This window comes from Ceratotherium simum, chromosome 32 (genome assembly GCF_057802395.1).
Source record: "Ceratotherium simum simum isolate JZ-2026a chromosome 32, ASM5780239v1, whole genome shotgun sequence".
Classification (NCBI taxonomy): domain Eukaryota; kingdom Metazoa; phylum Chordata; class Mammalia; order Perissodactyla; family Rhinocerotidae; genus Ceratotherium; species Ceratotherium simum.
The window spans coordinates 25812923-25831553 of record NC_141931.1 but is presented as its reverse complement, the minus strand read 5'-3'; the positions used below and the strand labels follow the sequence as shown (position 1 = coordinate 25831553).

General features: G+C 40.6%; 1 protein-coding gene across 2 annotated transcripts in view; it reads left to right on the top strand.

Annotated features, from left to right (window-relative positions):
- ITIH2 (inter-alpha-trypsin inhibitor heavy chain 2) overlaps window positions 1-10448 on the top strand; it is a 37979-nt gene extending 27531 nt beyond the window's left edge. For both annotated transcript variants that reach the window (XM_087420844.1, XM_004425381.3), the window contains 6 exons: window positions 625-762; window positions 5617-5730; window positions 6158-6356; window positions 6921-7093; window positions 8186-8297; window positions 10301-10448. In XM_087420844.1, the coding sequence (XP_087276970.1) occupies window positions 625-762; window positions 5617-5730; window positions 6158-6356; window positions 6921-7093; window positions 8186-8297; window positions 10301-10448 (884 nt within the window). The remainder of the gene's footprint in view (window positions 1-624; window positions 763-5616; window positions 5731-6157; window positions 6357-6920; window positions 7094-8185; window positions 8298-10300) is intronic.
- Window positions 10449-18631: the final 8183 nt, after the last annotated feature.

The window sequence follows — 18631 nt, the reverse complement described above, 5'->3', positions numbered from 1 at the left end:
TGAGATGCTAACTTTACCGTAGTGGTCCAGGGTTCAAGGAACTTTGACTACTGACATCCCAGTTACAGTAGCCTGGGGCCTCACAGCTAAATTTATCCAGGGAGAAACTCACCCCAAATAAACTGGCATTTATAGGTGATTTTATATCACCTGGATCAAATGCCTACGTGAACTGGCATTTGTTTCTTGAAAACTGGGAGACTGACTGCATATCAGAAAACAAAATGAACTTTTTGTAACCAGTAGGGGAACCTCTTTGGGAAACAAAATTGTTCAGATTGTTGTTTGGTGAGCAAATAGGAATAGATCCGGGAAGATGCCGATTGTAATCCAGGACTTCTCCAGAACCTAGACTGGACATTATCTCCCCAGCCTATGCTGAAGGCACGAGGCCATCCCCCAACCTCTACAGGGCACAGACCCTCGCCCAGGTCCCAGACTCTGCAGAGAACCCTACAGCATGATGACAGAGGAAGCCAGAAGAGTGAGAACTCTGGAATAGAAATAGAGGGAGAAAAGCTGAGAACTCCTCGGGTGTGCATAAAGTATAGATTCTTGCAATTGTAAGCAACTTCCTTGGAAAAGCAAACCTGGAAACTAATGGATACAGATTTTTCTACACAGGTGCCCTGTATTATGGCAGCAAAGTATCTCCAAGTTCAATCCCATCTTGGGCCAACCCTTCACCAACACCAGTGATCCCAATGCCTGCGAAAGGAGCTCGAGTGCTGCAGTCAACTCCTCCTCCACACGTGATAAGAGGTAAAAGACCTTCGACACGGCTTTCACATCCCACATCTCAATCGGATCGTAATCTGTGGAGCATTTATATACGCCAATATAATCACTGTGCCCTGGGAAACCAGGTGACTTTTATAGACATCGTTGCCTTTCATTGAAAGATAGCTCCCTGTATTTGTCAGCTTGGGCTGCCATAAAAATAATACAGTCTGGCTGGCTTAAACAATAGAAATTTATTTCTGACTATTCTGGAGGCTAGAAGTCCAAGATCAAGGTGCCAGCAAGGTAGATTTCATTTTCCTGGCTTGTAAGTGGCCGCCATTTTGCTGTGTGATCACATGACCGTTTCTTTGTGTGTGCCCCGTGAGAGAAACAGGGCAAGCTTTCTGATGTTTCTTCATATATGGGCACTAATCCCATTATGGGAGCCCCACCCTCATGACCTCATCTAACCCTAAATTACCTCCCAGAGGCCCCATCTCCAATTACCATCATATTGGTGGTTAGGGCTTCAACCTATGAATTTGGGGGGGAACAATTCAGTTCATATCACTCTGTTTCCAGCTGTGTGAGGTGAACCCTCTGGAATAGGAGAGATGCTCCTCTCATGCAGGGAGGGCCAATGAAGTACGAATGGATAGAGCATTCTCTCTGGAGGTTGTTCACACCACCTGTGCGAACTTGAGCAAGTTACTCAATGTTTCCACGCTTACTTCCTTCATGTAGAAAATAGGCATACTGATACTTACATAGCTAGGTTGTTGATTAAATGTGAAACTTCTTTAAAGGGCTAGTACATGATAGCCACTCAATAAATAGATGTTACTGTTAAAGACTAGGAGCTATAAATTTTATCATCAAAAATACGTGAATGTTGTTTCCTGTATAACTACGTAATTTTGTGAAGTTGTTTGTTTATTTGCTTGTTTGTTTTGCATAGTGTATAAAAAATCCTAGTTTTTCTTAGTCTTAAAAAAACCTTTCTACAAATGATTTCAACGGGAGCTACAAGTAGCAGACGTGATCATCTGAAAGCCGGGAAAACATATTTCCTTATGAGAGTATTGGAGGTTTCCTTGAGTAGATTTCTTTGCCTTCCATTGTCAACCTCTCCAGAGTCTTCTCTGTCAACCAGCAAGAGTGAGGAGCTGGCTGAGGAGCTAGGAGAGAGAACATCTCCTCTCCCATTCCTGGTCTTGTATTGCTGCCTCTCACCGAAAGAGATTACAGCTGTCTAGTTAGCTAGACATGTGTAGAAAGCCTGTGCACATTTTTCTTTCTTTTCTTTTTATTAGAAAGGAGTAAATCTCAACATTCAGAGAGCACATCCCTCTCCCTATCAGAAGGTCCAAAGTACCAGCTTAACTTGGGTTGTTTGAAATTTAAATATCGGAGTAGCTCTTGATGTTTCTAGAAATGTGCAGCTTTTCTGCGTGAAATACAGACTCTTCTATCCAGAAATCCTCAGACCCAATTTCTCAAGACTGTATACCCACCACTCACCAAACGTCATATTGTAACAGAGAAAACGTAGCAAGGACTTTGAGTTGATATTTAAAGTGATTTCATCTCACCCCTATGGCTCATCTCTAACATTATTATTTGTGGGCCAAAAGTGATTTGCTTCTTTCCTCTTTCTTTGCCGATAATCTTCATACAGCCACCCTTCTACTCTCCTACCCCATCACCTCCAACTCTGAGCTTAATGGAGGACCCTACGTTTAACGTTCATTAGAAGTAGCAATCTTATCAAGCTCCACGTATGAGGAGGGAATGTATGTGGAAGATTATCCTCTTTGAAGAACTGCTATTTTTACTCTGCCTTTCCAATGAGTGGCTTCTAAGAGCAAGAGATGATTGAAATGACAATGAGTGAGCCACTTAAACAGTTTGCAAAATAAAGCTTTTGTAGAAAAATGTAAATATAAAGTTAATTTATGTTTAAGTATTCTTCCCAGTAAGAATGCAGTGCTTCCTCCGAGTTTATAGTCTCTCCTGTATGATGTGGCAAAAAGGACAAGGTCTTGGGAGTCAGACAGTTCTGGGGTCAAACTCTGCCCACGTGACCTTGGCCCAGACACTGAAACCTCTCCAGGTCTCAGCCCACCTGTAAGATGGGGAGGATAATATCTCCCCTGCAGGTGGTTATAAAGTAAGTTTCTGTTCCTAGTAGAAGCTCAATAAACACTGGCTCGTCTTATGCCCATAAACCCCGGTCCTTAGGAACCTACGAAGTTAGTCACGGGCGTCCTCAAACTACTTTCACCCTAATCAAAATTTAAGGCTGCACAGACTAACTTTAACATGATGTTTCATTTCTGTTGCCTAGAATTATATCCAGTCAATATGGCAGCACTGGTTCGTTGTTGCTTATCGCAACGTCTGATTGGTGGAATTTGGGTTAATTAAAATGGCAAAACCTATCATATCTTTAATAAAAGCAACTTCCTTCCAACAAAACATTTCAAAACACCATTATTTGTGTAGAGGAAGGAGGTGATCATAATAAAATGATTTTTTAATTAAAAAAAAAGAAGAAAGAGAGAGAGCTGGGAACTGTTGTTCTGTGTTTTAACGATGCCCTCTAGTGCCTAGCTCCAACACAAACTCAATTAACCAAGAATATTGACTACACAGCATGAGCTTGGTGGTGTGAGGGGTGTAAAGAGGTACACGATTTTGTTCCTGCTCTGGATTAGTGTAGCCTCGATTTCAAGTTCCAAAACACACACTTGAAAATGAATGAGCATTTCAGAGTGGTTGGGAGAATGGGCTGTAATCAGACAGAGTGGCTTTCAGCCATAGCTCTGCCACTCACTAAGTCTGTGATGTGACCCGGGCAGGTCACCTGTCCTCTGCAGGGATCTGGTGAGCATGAGTTGAGCTAATGTTTGCAAGGAGCTTTGCGAGAATATCTAGGAAACAGTAACCTCTCAATGAATAGTAGCCTGCTCTTCCAATTTTATTCTGAAAAATACAACCACTGCAGTTCTTTCAACTCAAGCCTTTCTCTTCAATCCCTTCAATGACGGGGGCTAGAAGCCTGGAAGGGCTAAGCTGTTCCTCTCCACTCAGTTACCAGATAGATGCCTCCTGAATGTTCCCTCCCTCACCAACCCCATTTACCATCCTAGTTCTTGAATTTAACATTTCTTGCCTGGGTTACTGCTGCTTTAGCTGCTAAATCATCTTCCTATGTCTACTTTCCACTACTTAATTTAAACTGCAACCAGTAATTTTCCTAAAATGAGGGTCAAATCATGTCACCTTTATTCTCAAAAAGCTTTAATAGCTACTCAAGAGAATAAACGTCCATTCTCTAGCACGGTGTTCCCCGGTCTCTAGGACCTACATTTTTAGTCTTATCTTTTTCTATATCCTTCAAGAACCCATCCTCTAGTCACATTGAGTTACTTTCTAAACAAATCATCAACTTTTCTACCTCCATGCCTTTCCTCATTCTGTACACTCAGAATAAAACATCTCTCTCCTGAGTCTTTGTCTTCCCCTCTTCTCCTGCCTTCAAGATTTACTTCAAAAGCCAGCTCCTTCATAAGGCCTTTCTCACCTTGCCCGGATGGAGTTGACCATCCTTTCCTCTTCCTTCTCAGATTGCACTTGGGCCATTTTTGTGTCATTTACTTCATTCTTTCTTACATTAGCAGTTATGTCTGCCTCCATTAAAGAAAAAATAATATTCTAACTTTTAAAGAAAAAAATTATTCATGACACTTGTTAAGGCACAGTCAGGAAGACTTGATTCAAGGGGGCCATCACGATGGGTGTAGGGACCACTGCAATGGGGTCTTGCAGTGGGGGAGAGAGATTGGAGTCACTCTGAATACAGTGTGGGAAAGTGGGAGTTTATAGATAAGGAGCAGAGTGGAGTCAGTGGGTGGGAAATTACTAAGAGGAAACATCAGGGGTGAGGGGGTTCTGGCTAAACCAATCTAACAGGATTCTTGCTGAAGGCAGGCCAGGTGATCAGGTGTCACCTGGTGGATGGTGGGGGATGAGGAATCCCATCAGATATCGAGGGTGGGGGCTTCTGTTAAACTGACTTACCAGGATTCTTGCTAAAATTGGACAATGCAGAGATGAACACAGAAGTCCAAAAGCCGTGCCTAGTTGAAAATTTCAGGGGAGCCCGAGTAGAGTTTGGTCAAGGAGAGAATCTTTGTCACTCCTTCATTCAATTGTTACTTTCTTGAAGGTACAAACCATGACATTTATAGCGACACCAAACATTGTTAATGCAGTGTTTTGCACAGTTTTTTTTTTCCATTCATCTTTGATGAATGGTTAAACAAACAAACAAACAAACAGATCAGCCAGAATAACGGTGTCCAGTAACAAAGGAGTACTCTCTTGGGAGTAGCTTGACCCTTCATTGCTCTTGGAATCAATATTAATCTGTATGCCAACAAATAATGTTATGTTTCCTTTATTTTTATGCACTGTGTATGGCTACTTAACAGATATGTATCTTTTTATCTATACACATACTCATTGTATATATAGAGATACACGTATGTGGTATATATATGTATGTATACATAGTGTGTGTGTATATGCTTCTTATTCCTGTGTCTTTCTTATTCATTTTTGTCTCTAGCCTAGTACATATGAGATAGCTACAGAATAAATATCCACCATATTTGTAAAATAACATAAAGTTCTGATGGAAGCTCCATGAGGACGGGACAATGGGCTTGGACCACTCAGCTCCCAGTGCCTAGAACAGTACCTAGCATATAGTAGAAGCACAATAAATATTTCTTCTTGCTAAATTAAAGATGCTCAGGAATAAAACACTGTTCAAAATCATCTTCCTTTCTGTGATTTTGTTTTCATTTTACTTTGTATATTTTCCAGTTGAAAATGACCCACACTTCATCATTTACCTACCAAAAAGCCAAAAGAATATTTGTTTCAATATTGACTCAGAACCTGGAAAAATCCTCAACCTTGTTTCTGATCCAGAATCAGGTAAAATAAAAAGATATTGTATTCGAATTAGACAATTAGATCATTGTCATGTTTCCCTGTCACTACCTGGGACGACTTTGTTTCTCATCTTAATAGAAGGCCTATATTTTTCAACCTCCAATAATTAGTAAAAAATGAATTATAAATATATTCCTAAGTATTCAAAATATTACAGATAAAATACTTTCTCTGAGTATGAACTAATTATATCTTAACTTGACATAATTAATTTAAACTAGAATAAAACATAGTTATAAAGTGAGAGTTATAAATGAAAAAAACATTATGTAAATCCTGAAGCAAAAAAGAATAATTTCCCCATATTGTCAAGTTTTATAAATTTGAATTATTGCATTATTTGAATTATTTGCACACATGCAGGACAATGGCACACAAGGGAGAAAAAAACCCTTTTTATTTCCTGCAGGGATTTTGGTCAATGGACAACTCATTGGTGCCAAGGAGCCCAAGAATGAAAAGCTAAGCACGTATTTTGGGAAACTGGGATTTTATTTCCAAAGCGAAGACATGAAAATAGAAATCAGCACTGAGACCATCACTCTGAGGCGGGGCTCTCGTACGTCCACCTTGTCCTGGTCTGACACTGCTCGCGTCATTAATCAAAGGCAAGTATTATTATTATGGCTGAATTCGGGGTCAACCGTGACACGTGACTGCATAAATAAATCCAGACATCTGCAACATAGACACACAACTTAAAATCATCATATTAAATATGAAGAAGTGGAGGTTCAGAAGCATTTCTGTTACCCACTCCCCTCTTTCTGGCAACAGAATCTATGTTCTTTGGTCACTGTGTGTCTCAGCACTGACCTAGTGCCTGTCATGCAGGAATTCCTCAATAAATATGTGTCGGACAAGTGAATGACTCCATCGACCGAAATCCACAGCCGGTTATGTCAGAGTGTGCTCAGAAACACTATAAACGTGTCATGAATAATGTCTTCTCATCAGTATCTTTTAATCGTTTATGTACAAACGTATAAGTTGACAGATTTTAGAGCTGGGAGTTAAAACACCAACATTTGGTAGCAAAAGCATTGTAAAGCTCTTGGAAAAGTAGTGGGGTTGTATTGGGAGGAATGAAAAGTTCATGAGAGGTGAGAGGAATGACTTTCGAAAAACAGTCTGTTCTGGAATCGTTAATTCCTTCTCGACTTTCCCACTAGGGTGCTTGTCTCAGTGAAGAAAGAGAAAACTGTGACTATCACCCTGGATAAAGACACGTCCTTCTCTGTCCTACTTCATCGCGTTTGGAAGAAGCATCCAATCAACGTAGACTTTTTGGGGATCTACGTTCCTCCCACAAACAAGTTTTCGCCTAATGTGCACGGACTAATAGGTAAAGTGTAAATCGACCGTCTGACAAGTGTGGGACCCCTCTAGGTCTTGAATAGCTTTGGATGACAGTGGTTAGAAGTTGGGAAAGTGACAGGTGTGGACTTGAGCACAGGGAGGACCCATGTTATGTGCCTGGGTCTTAATTTATAAAAGTGGCTGAGTGATGACACAAAGAGGTCAATGGCATTGAAAGAAGTGTTTATTGTTACTCACAGTTTCCCCTAGAAACAAGAGGCAGGGCTTACCATGAGGACCACAGGAGGAAGGCCAGGTCTGGGTCAGGAAGCAGAAGCAGGAGGAAGCGATAGGTTCAGGCCAGAGCCTTTATTGGGGGTTCCATGGGAAAGACAAGGCAGAGCAGGGTAAACAGTTTAGGGCTGGCTGGTTTGCATAATCCCTGCAGGCTTTGAGTTATAGGGTGGTCTCTAGTTGCCTGGTCCCTGGCCCTGGAAGTTTCTTCTGGGTTGTACAAGCCAGATAGAAGAGGTCTGGCTCTGAGTTGGTTAGCTTGAACATCAAAGGCGTGCTCCTGGCAGAGTCCCTCGCTAGCTTTCAGAATTGGCCATCCCTGGGAGGGGCAGTCTCTCCCCAGCCAGACAGGGTTTTTAAGATGTTAAAACATCACCATATACAGAAAATAAAAAACACAATTAATACAACCCAACATAGCAGTAGGGGGTGACCCAGTAATGCCATAGCCAGGACCATCTGCTGTTCCAGACAATCAGGGTTTCTAGCTCGACTTTCCCCACTTTTAAAAGAATGGTTCCAATTTAAGCATATGACATCACAAACTTTGTTTCTAGGATCTGAGCCATGCGCTCCGGTGCTGCCCTTCACCCCCCGACACCAGGGCGTTCAATTTACTTTCTGGTCCGGTGGATCAGCCTCATATGTAAATGACCACGGGCTGAGCAGCAGGGATTTGCTCTCAAGAAGGACCCATCCCTCCCATTGCTGCTCCCTTTTCTTCCCAATATGTCTTTCTCCTCTAAAAATTCTGGAGGGAGGACCAAAATGCAGCTTGGATCAAACGATGAGCCTATTTCCCCCGGATTACACGTAAATCAGTGTCTGGACCTTGTCTCCCTAGGCCAGTTCATGCGTGAGCCAAAGATACACATCTTCAATGAGCGACCAGGAAAGGACTCCAAGAAGCCAGAGGCAACCATGGAGGTGAAAGGACAGAAGCTGACTGTCACCAGGTAGGCCTCAGATGCATCGCCAGTAACGACAGTGACGGAAAGGGCTCCTACTAGGGTTGGACTCACACAGCAAAACAGAAGAGCAAGAAAAGCTGTTTTAAGTGCTACCTTTGTCAAACTAAACAATTCATCAGGAATAGACACACGCCTAACATTTGCATAAGGACGCTGCAGACAGTCCATCTTAAGCGCAAATAAGGACTAGATATGTAAGTATGGTGTACCATAAACTGCTGAGATTAATTAATCTGTGGTTCTCACCTTCATACATTAGAAGCCCTATGGTCACAGGTTGGATAATTGAAAAAGATGATTAAAGGAGGAAATTGTGAAAATACGTATGCGCCATAGTGCTAGAGAAAGAACATATATATATATATATTTTTTTTTTTTTTAAAGATTTTATTTATTCACTTTTTTCCCCCCAAAGCCCCAGCAGATAGTTGCATGTCATAGGTTCACATCCTTCTAGTTGCTGTACGTGGGACTCAGCCTCGCGCTGGACGGAGAAGCGGTGCCCCGGGGTGCGCCCGGGATCCGAACCCGGGCCGCCAGCATCAGAGCGCGCGCACTTAACCGCTAAGCCACGGAGCTGGCCCAGAACATATATTTTTATGTAAGGTAGAGCCTTCTTTCTGAGTATGTATCTACTGAATGCATTTCTGTGTAGCTTTTCTTACACAAGCCATATCCATATGCTTCATTTCGAAGTGAGAACTTAGATACTTGTAAAGTATTCTGAGTGTAAAATTCTTATAAATCTTTGTAATTTTTCCCAGTCTTTTATAGTTGTCTCACCCATGCCTAATTGGGCAAATTTTTAAAACATTTTTTGCCTTTTTAGAGTTTTTACAAAGCAGCCAAGTTTGCTTTATGAGAAATGACTCTTTTTGCACACAAGGGACATTGGCTTCTACGTAATTAAACCATAAATTATAATAATTATTAAATCATAAAATTACAATAATAAATACCACCGTGAAAATAGATTTGTGAACTAAAACAATGGACTCTTAGTGAGTATACCACTCAACTGGTATCGGTTTACTAGAGATCAGCTAGTTACCAGTGGGCATCAGGAAGCATGTTTGCTAGAAGAAATGGTGAGCACAGTTAATAATAGTAATAATAATTATCTGAGGTTGGTAAACGCACATCTACCATACTCTAATGGCAAAAGGTAAATGTTGGGCCTCAATTTTATCTACTGCAAGCACCTCATGATGCGTGACTGGAACCAAGTTGACCTGTGAGCCATGTACAATTATATACATTTTAAAGCTCATTGATGGGGCCGGCCCTATGGCTTGGTGGTTAAGTGCGCACGCTGCGATGCTGGTGGCCCGGGTTCGGATCCCGGGTGCGCATCGAGGCACCACTTCTCCGTTCATCCTGAGGCCGAGTCCCACATACAACAACTAGAAGGATGTGCAGCTACGACACACAACTATCCACTGGGGCTTTGGGGGGAAAAATAAAATAAATAAAATCTTTAAAGCTCATTGATGGAAATATGCCATGTAACTTTTCCAATCATTAGCTTCTGTAGCCTTTAAATGGAAGACATGAATTTCTCAGAAACAGCTGGCATCGCCCTTTAATAGAATACTTACCCCTACAGTGAAGGTGAGAGGTGCCTCAGATTCATTCTGCAGGTAACATGTGAGGTTAGCCCCAACACATTGGAATTTTGTTCCCGCCTTCTTTCCATTTGAAAGTTAATTTGCATTCTTTGCCTTGCTGGACAAGTCCATATTGGTCAGTCTCCGTAAGGGTTGTTTGAATTATCTAAAGACACACAGCTTATTCTCTGTCCTGCCAACACCACGCCCCAGGCTCTGATGTTTCCCACCACCTGGGGAGCAGGGAGGGGTGGGGGCGAGCAGATATGGCGCTAGAAGGGGTGCAAAGAATGGCAAGGGAGGGGACAGGTCTCCGTTGTAGATATGTAGGCTGCCGCGCCTTGGTCTGCGCCCTAACCTTATGCACGGTTTTCCCTGCAGAGGCCTACAGAAAGACTACCGAACGGATATAGCGTTTGGAACAGAGGTTCCCTGTTGGTTTGTGCACAACAGCGGAAAAGGATTCATCGATGGACATTACAAGGATTACTTGGTGCCTCAGCTCTATAGCTTTCTCAAATGGCCTTGAAGGTTTCTAGCTTTGGAAATTACACATAGAAATATACATTTTTCCCTGCCACTTTTGCAGTCATTCTTCAGTTTGAATAATTAAAAACTAACTAGATATCGTGGTGGTTTATAAAACCTGTTAACACATTTGAAGAAAATAAATACTTTGCCAAGAAGTTTTAGGATTTTGTAGCGTTTTCGGGGGCTGAGGTGTCTTCATCAAGGCAATGCACAGGAAAGCTGCTATGGCAAGTTGAGAGGGCACCCAGACTGAGCCCTAGATTTGGCAGTTACCGTGATGACTTCACTGTTGTTGACTGTCAGGTCCTCAACCTCGCAGACTGAGTACATTTTCACACTGTCAGTTACATGGGAAGTTTAATAATGCGAAGGTTATTTAGTGAACATGGAATAGGAACAGGAGAAGTTACTTATCTTGATTGTTTTGTGGCTGTATCTGCCAAAGCCCTGTTACCCTCTGTCAGCATAGCCTTGCCAAGATTCCTGTGACTGCCCAATAGGCTCAGCCAAGATTCCTTCCATAATGCTGGCCTTGGAGACCCTTTGTAGTCCAAGAGGCCTGTATTAGGGTTCTCCAGAGAAAGAGAACCAATAGAATACGTTTATACATATATATACACATACATATATATATATACACATACAATAGCTATACATACATATATATGTATATAGGTGTGTGTGTGTATATATATATATAAAGCAATTTACTGTAAGAAATTGGCTCACATGATTATGAAGGCTGGTAGCCTAAAATCTGCAGGATTAGCTGATGGTGCAGGAGACCCAGGCAAAGCCCACGTTCTTGTTTAAAGGCTGTTAGGCAGGAAGAGCCAATGTCGCAGATGAAGGCCAAAGGCGGTCAGCTGGACAATTCCCTTACTGGCGGGAGGGTCAGTCTTTTCGTTCTACTCAGGCCTTCAACTGATTAGATGAGACCCATCCACATTAGGGAGGGCAATCTGCTTTACACAGTCTACCCATTTAAATGTCAATTTCATCCAAAAACACCCTCGTGGAAATAAGTAGAATGATGTTTGACCAACTGTCTGGGCACCCGTGGCCCAGCCAAGTTGACACATGAAGTTGACCATCACAAGTCAACCTCATTCTGTTCACACAGCCACTCTCCAAATATAATGCAATTGGGTAGGTGTCTGCTTATTAAATTACAATCACTTCATAGTTCTGCTTCCCTGACATTATTCTAAGATCACCTTGGAGATTTTGTTGCTCCCAAATTCTACACATTTTAAATTGCTTAGGATATTACCTCCCATGGCTAATTGTACACAGTTAGTGTTACTATGAATTCTGAGAGAATCATAGCTCCAAATTCTCTGGAAGCCCCCTCTGTGAAGCAAGTTGCACACAAATTTAACAGTCTTGGACATAGAAGCTTCCTCAGTACTCCTTGTAACCTTTTATTTTGTTTTTATTTAATTCCTAAGAGTAATGCCATTTACATTTTAAATCTTATATGATTAGACTTTATTTCAAAAAAAATTAACTAGCAAATTATGTCCTAACAAAAGGCTAATGACATTTATAAGGCAGAATAAATAAACAACAAATTTAAAGTGAAATTGGGTGACTTTATTGTGTCTGCATTAGTATAGTGGATTCGGTAATACAGTGCAAGTCTGATCCGTTATAATTCCATGCTTTCCTTTGTTTAGAACTTTCCTTTAAAAACCAGTTCCTAAAAGGGATATATTTTCAAAGTGATTAAAATTGGTTCATTTTTATGAAGTTTCTCTCCATAATTTGGTAAAGACCATTTTTCTTTTTTAGAAAGTAGACACAACTCTCTCTTTTTGGACCTACTCAACACATATTTGAAAAAGCAAGTGATTATTTTTTGACTTAATTGTAAAATATTAAACACATGTGATTGTTCCTATAATCTAAAGATAATCTCAGTGCTGAGGAGATAAATGGCATAGCCTTTTAGTCTCATTCTTGTATAAAAATTGGTTACCTATGATACGATTTTTTAAAAATCTGCTACGTCTTTTCCATTTCCTATTTCAAAAACAATCTTAAAATGCTAATATTCAACACAAACTTCAAAAGTGGGTTCTTATAATTAATTCTGTCACTTGGTAAAAATTTTGACTTTAAAACTTCTACCTTTGGGGGCCAGCCCGGTGGTGTAGCGGTTAAGTGTGTGCCCTCTGCTGCAGCGGCCCCTGGGTTCACGGGTTCGGATCCTGGGCACAGACCACCGCTTGTCAAGCCACGCTGTGGCAGGTGTCCCACATATAACGTAGAGGAAGATGGGCACGGATGTTAGCCCGGGGCCAATCTTCCTCAGCAAAAAGAGGAGGAATGGCATCGGATGTTGGCTCAGGGGTAATATTCCTCACAAAAAAAACCACTAAAAACCCCTAAACTTCTACCTTTAGATATGTACATTTCTATGTAAGTTTAGTTTGATTCCCAGTTTGATTCCTTTCTATATGTAAGTTTAGTTTGATTCCTAGTATTTTGTAAGTGCTCAGTAGTTTTTAAAATGATGAAAATCTCAGGATGTACATTTATATGCAGGATATTAAGCAACAGAGTCCTATCAAAATACACTAGATTTAAAATCAAATTCATATATGTTTTTCAAATTATCAAAACTTTTAACAGCTGGTGTTTTGAAATTCATTGCCTGTAAAAATCTCATTAATACTGTTCACGTGTGTCCCCTTTGAGACCAGAAATATGCCTTCTCTATATAATTAATTTTGAACTACAAATGAATAATCAATTTTGAATTTCAAATGAAGGAACCAAATTAATGGGAGTCGTTGGAAAGGAAGAAACTATTCCACTGTCTACCTCCTGATTAGTTTCTGAAAGTATTATCCTCTTAATGATGAAGGAAAGCAACTTGACGATTTCCTATCCTACCTTTGTTTATTCTTTGGAGCACCTTGCAACCCATCAGTAATTGATCAATATTTAATTTGGATAGAGCTGGGGTATTTCAGGGCTGGTATCTGTCAGATATATTAATCATCTTTAGGACTTACGTAGCCTATCCTCAAAGCTTTTCCTAAATATCAACCTAAACAGCTTTCATTAAACCAGTTAAATATATATGTCTTATTGTCAGGAAAATGAGAGCTTATGTTTGAGGAAAACCAGACTCTTGGCTCAGATCCTATCTCTATTTAAGGTTATGTTTGTGTTTTTAAATTACCGAAAATGAAACAAGTTTTCTTAGAGTTGGAAAACTGGCAATCCAAAGAAATGACTAAAAAAGAGAATTAAAGTGTGTCTCAATGTATAGTAAAAAAGAACTATGAATCAGGAGTTATTTTAGTACCTACAGGTATGAGGTCTTATGCAAATCATTCTACATACTTTAAAGGATCACGTAATATCATAAAAAGTGGCGTCTTCTCTTCAGCCTTATCCCAACTGAAAGAGATACAAGTCAGTCCAAAGACCCAGTTAGATCAAAGTAAAAATTATATGGCTGCCTGGATACATAAAAATGCTTACTATGCTGTAAGAATTTAGTGGTATTATTCTTTTCTTAACACTTTTTCACACTGGCCAAGTCTACATTGGTGACTTTTTCTGAAATATCCATGTAAGAGAAAGAAAAATCAAGGATGTTTCTTTTTAATAGTACAAGGATTCAGTTATCCAGTTAACATTTCTGGGGTCACTTCATTCAACCTAATGACTAACTTACAATCAAGGCTGGTTCACATTCTAATGCTGTGACTCCATTTTACCAAAGTAGGAACTGAGGCGTATACTGGTATCAGTTAATGGCCTCTTACGGAGGCCCAGCCAAGTCAGGGCAGATTTTTAATTAACAGCTCCAGATTATCAAAAGTTTCTCTTAATTGGTCTATCATTCCATTTGAATATTAATTCATTGAACATTGTCAATTCCTACACAACAGACATCTTGGGTCTATACGGTGGTCCTTCCTTATCCTCAGGATACATTCCAAGGCCCCCAGTTGATGCTTGAAACCACAGATAGTAGCAAAATCTATATACACTGTGTTTTTTCCTATACATACATATCTATGATAAAGTTTAATTTATAAATTAGGCATATTAAGAGATTAACAACTAATAAAATAGAAAAACTATAACAATATATTGTAATAAAAGTTATGTGAATGTGGTTTCTCTCTCAAAATATCTCATTGTACCATATTCACCCTTCTTCTTGTGACGATGTGAGATGATACGATGCCCACGTGATGAGATGAAGTGAGGGGAACGACGTGGGCATTGTGATGAAGCATTAGGCTACTACTGACTTTCTGACAAGACGTCAGGAGGAGGATCATCTGCTTCCGGACTGAGGTTGACTTAGAGTAACCAAAACCGCAGATAAGGGGGGACCACTGTACCTGCTTCTCACCCTTCTATCTCCAGCACCTACTGCAATGGCTTACTTACTGGAGGCACTCAGTAAATGTTTGTTGAACGCATTTACTCAAATATATCAGAAAAAACTGATAGGCAGTTAGAAGTACACAGGGAAAAATGAGCAAATAAGGCAATGGGATCCAATGGCATTCCCAACAAAGAAAACTCAGGGAATTTGGTTTCCCAGGACACCGATGCCAATAATTTGATATGACCTGAAGCAAACTGATTGAATCAAAATAGAAGAAAATATTTGCAAAAGATATATCTGATAAAAGGATATATCCTGTTGGATATATCTGATATCCAAAATATACAAGGAACTCAAACTCAACAGTAAGGAAAGGAACAATCTGATTAAAAAATAGGCAAAACACTTGAATGACATCTCACCAAAGAAGATATACAGATGGCAAATAAGCACAAGAAAAGATGCTCAACATCATATGTATTAGGGATTGCAAATTAAAACAACAATGAGGTACCACTACACACCTATTAGGATGGCCAAAATCCAGAACACTGACAACATCAAATGCTGGTGAGGTTGTGGAGCAGCAGGAACTCTCATCCATTGCTGGTGGGAATGCAAAATGGTGCAGTCGCTTTGGAAGACACCCTCATCATTCAATCCAGCAATCACACGCCTTGGTATTTACCCAAATGAGTTGAAAACTTATGTCTACAGGAAAACCTACACATGGATGTTTATAGCAGCTTTATTCATAATTGACAAAACTTGGAAGCAACCAAGACATCCTTCAGTAGGTGGATGGATAAATAAACTGTGGTCCATCCAGACAATGGAATATTATTCAGCTCTAAAAAGAAATGAGACTTCAAGCCATGAGAAGACATGGAGGAGCTTTAAATGCACGTTAAGTGAAAGAAGCCAGTCTGAAAAGGCTCCATACTGTTATGAGTCAACTGCATGACATTCTGGAGAAAGCAAAACTATGCAGAAAGTAAAAAGATCAGTAGTTGCCGGAGGCGGTGGGGTGAGGGATGAGTAGGTGGATTTTTAGGCTAGTGAAACTACCCCGTAAAATATAATGGAGAATGCATTTCATTATAAATTTGTCCAAACTTATAGACTGTACACCACCAAGAGTGAACCCTAATGTAACCTATGGACTCTGGATGATAATGACGTGTCAAGGTAGGTTTATCAACTGCAACAAATGTACCACTCTGATGGGGTATGTTGAGGAAGTGAGGAAGGCCGTGGGGGTTGGGGGAACAGGGGGTATACGGGAAGTCTCTGTACACTGTGCTCAATTTTGCTGTGAATCTAAAAGGGCTCAAAATAATAAAGTTTATTTTTTAAAAAAGAATAGCTTATGATGCTTTAAAAATAAAAGAAGTCAATATAAGACTGGATTTTAGGTGTCTCTGGTCACTTTGCTTAACATAATCACTATTGGCCTCTAAGAACTTACAGGAAAAAACGTTCTCGAGTCTAGAATCATATTTTTTGTGCTTCAGATTTTTTTCATTGAATTTAACTTCAATAATGCTACTCTATTTTATTCTGAGATAATTTCAGGAAGATGTTGGAGAAAAATTAAATGTGAGAGGCGGGATGGAATTTTTTTTTTCTTTTTTTTTTGGTGAGGAAGATTAGCCCTGAGCTAACATCTGTGCCCATCCTCCTCTATTTCATGTGGGACACCTGCCACGGCATGGCTTGATAAGCAGTGCGTAGGTCCATGCCCAGGATCCAAACCTGCAAACCCCGGGCCACCAAAGCAGAGCGTGCAAACTTAGCCACTACACCACCAGGCCGGCCCTGAAACATTTTTTTTCTATGAAGAAAATCTCTAATTCCAAATTTACAGATTTTGAGGAGACAGATGACATTTGTCACATTTTATTCATCACATTATTATCAGGGAGAACTATTCTCCCTATTGAAATTCTTCAGGCCAGATTTATACCAGGTCAGGCTGCAAATGCTTGGTTCCATTTACTGGCACTAGCACTCACTACCAATTATGAAAGACCTACTGCACGCTGGGCTTTATGTCTGACACTTTATATGGATTTTCTGTAGTTTTCACAACCACCCCACAGGAAAACATTATTATTTTTTGCTGAGGAAGATTAGCCCTGAGCTAACACCTGTGCCCATCTTCCTCTAATTTGTACGTGGGACACCACCACAGCATGGCCTGATGAGTGGTGCATAGGTCCATGCCCGGGATCCGAACCTGCAAACTCCGGGCCACTGAAGTGGAGTGCATGAACTCAACCACTACGCCACTGGGCCGGCCCCTGGGACACATTATTTTTGACAATTTATACATTATAAACATTGAAATTCAAGAATATTCACTTTTCTAAGATTACATAGCTAGTAAATAGAACAGCCAAAATTCGATCTAAAATCCACCCAACTCCAAAACCCAGTTCCTTTCCATGTTACTATGCTGTCAAGTTATTTTGGAAACACTTTAATTCACCCCAGAAGCACATTTTCTGTCAAGCTCCTGACGTCATCCCATGACTATGTCTTTTGCCGCCTCTTACGTTTCTGTTCATCAGCATATATGCTCCCACCTTCTAATAATAGAATTGACTGCTTCTCCCCACTCTAAGTCCAAGAGAGATGGTCCACGGGTTGGCATACGACCCAAGTCTGGCCAATCAGTATATCCCAATCCTTTTTTTTTTTTTTTTTTAATTTTTTTGTGAGGATGATCAGCCCTGAGCTAACATTCATGCCAATCCTCCTCTTTTTCCTGAGGAAGACTGGCCCTGGGCTAACATCTGTGCCCATCTTCCTCCACTTTATATGCGACGCCGCTATAGCATGGCCCGACAAGTGGTGCATCGGTGCACACCCGGGATCCGAACCCGGGCCGCCAGCAGCGGAGCGTGAGCACTTAACTGCTACGCCACAGGGCCGGCCCCCCCAATCCTTTTATTTGGAGTGATTTGTCTGGGTATGGACCAATAAAACTCAATTCCATATAAACTAACACACGGACAGAGAGAACAGTTTGGTGGTTACCAGGGGGAAAGGAGTTGGGGGGGTGGGCACAAGGGGTGAAGGGGCACATTTATATGGTAACTGACAAATAATAATGTACAATTGGAATCTCACGATGTTATAAACTATTATGACATCAATTAAAAAAAACAACTCAATTCCAGGTGTTTTGTTTGAACTGTGATAGAAGAGTTAGATGCAAACCTGGAGCTGTTGGCAGTCATCTTGCTGTTGGAAGAATGCCTGAGAATGGAACCAACACAGAAGGCAGAGTTACAGAGAGCCTGAGCCCTGACAAGGCTGTTCACATTCTGAATCCCACTGCACTGAAGCCAGGCTCTGCTCCTTTTCAGTTATGTGAACTATACATTTCGTTTTTTTTGCATAAGAGAGTACGAGGTGAGTTTCCCGTCTTTCACATCCCTAAATAATATACTGCCCCACTTATTTAAAAACGAATAGTCCAACATTGCTGGTGGGAATGTAACATGGTGCAGCCACTTCAGAACACAGTTTGGCAATTCCTCAAAATGATAAATATGGTATAATGTGAGTTACAGTATGACTCAGTGACTCCACTCCTAGGAATTGAAAGCTTATGTTCACACAAAATCTCTTACACAAACGTTCATAGCAGTAGTGTTCATAATAGCCCCAAAGTGGAAACAACCCAAATGTCCATCAACTGATGAGTGGATAAAAAAAATGTGGTATGGCCATACAATGGAAAATTATTCAGCAATAAAAAGGAATGAAGTAGTGGTATGTGCTACAACATGGATAAACCTTGAAAACAT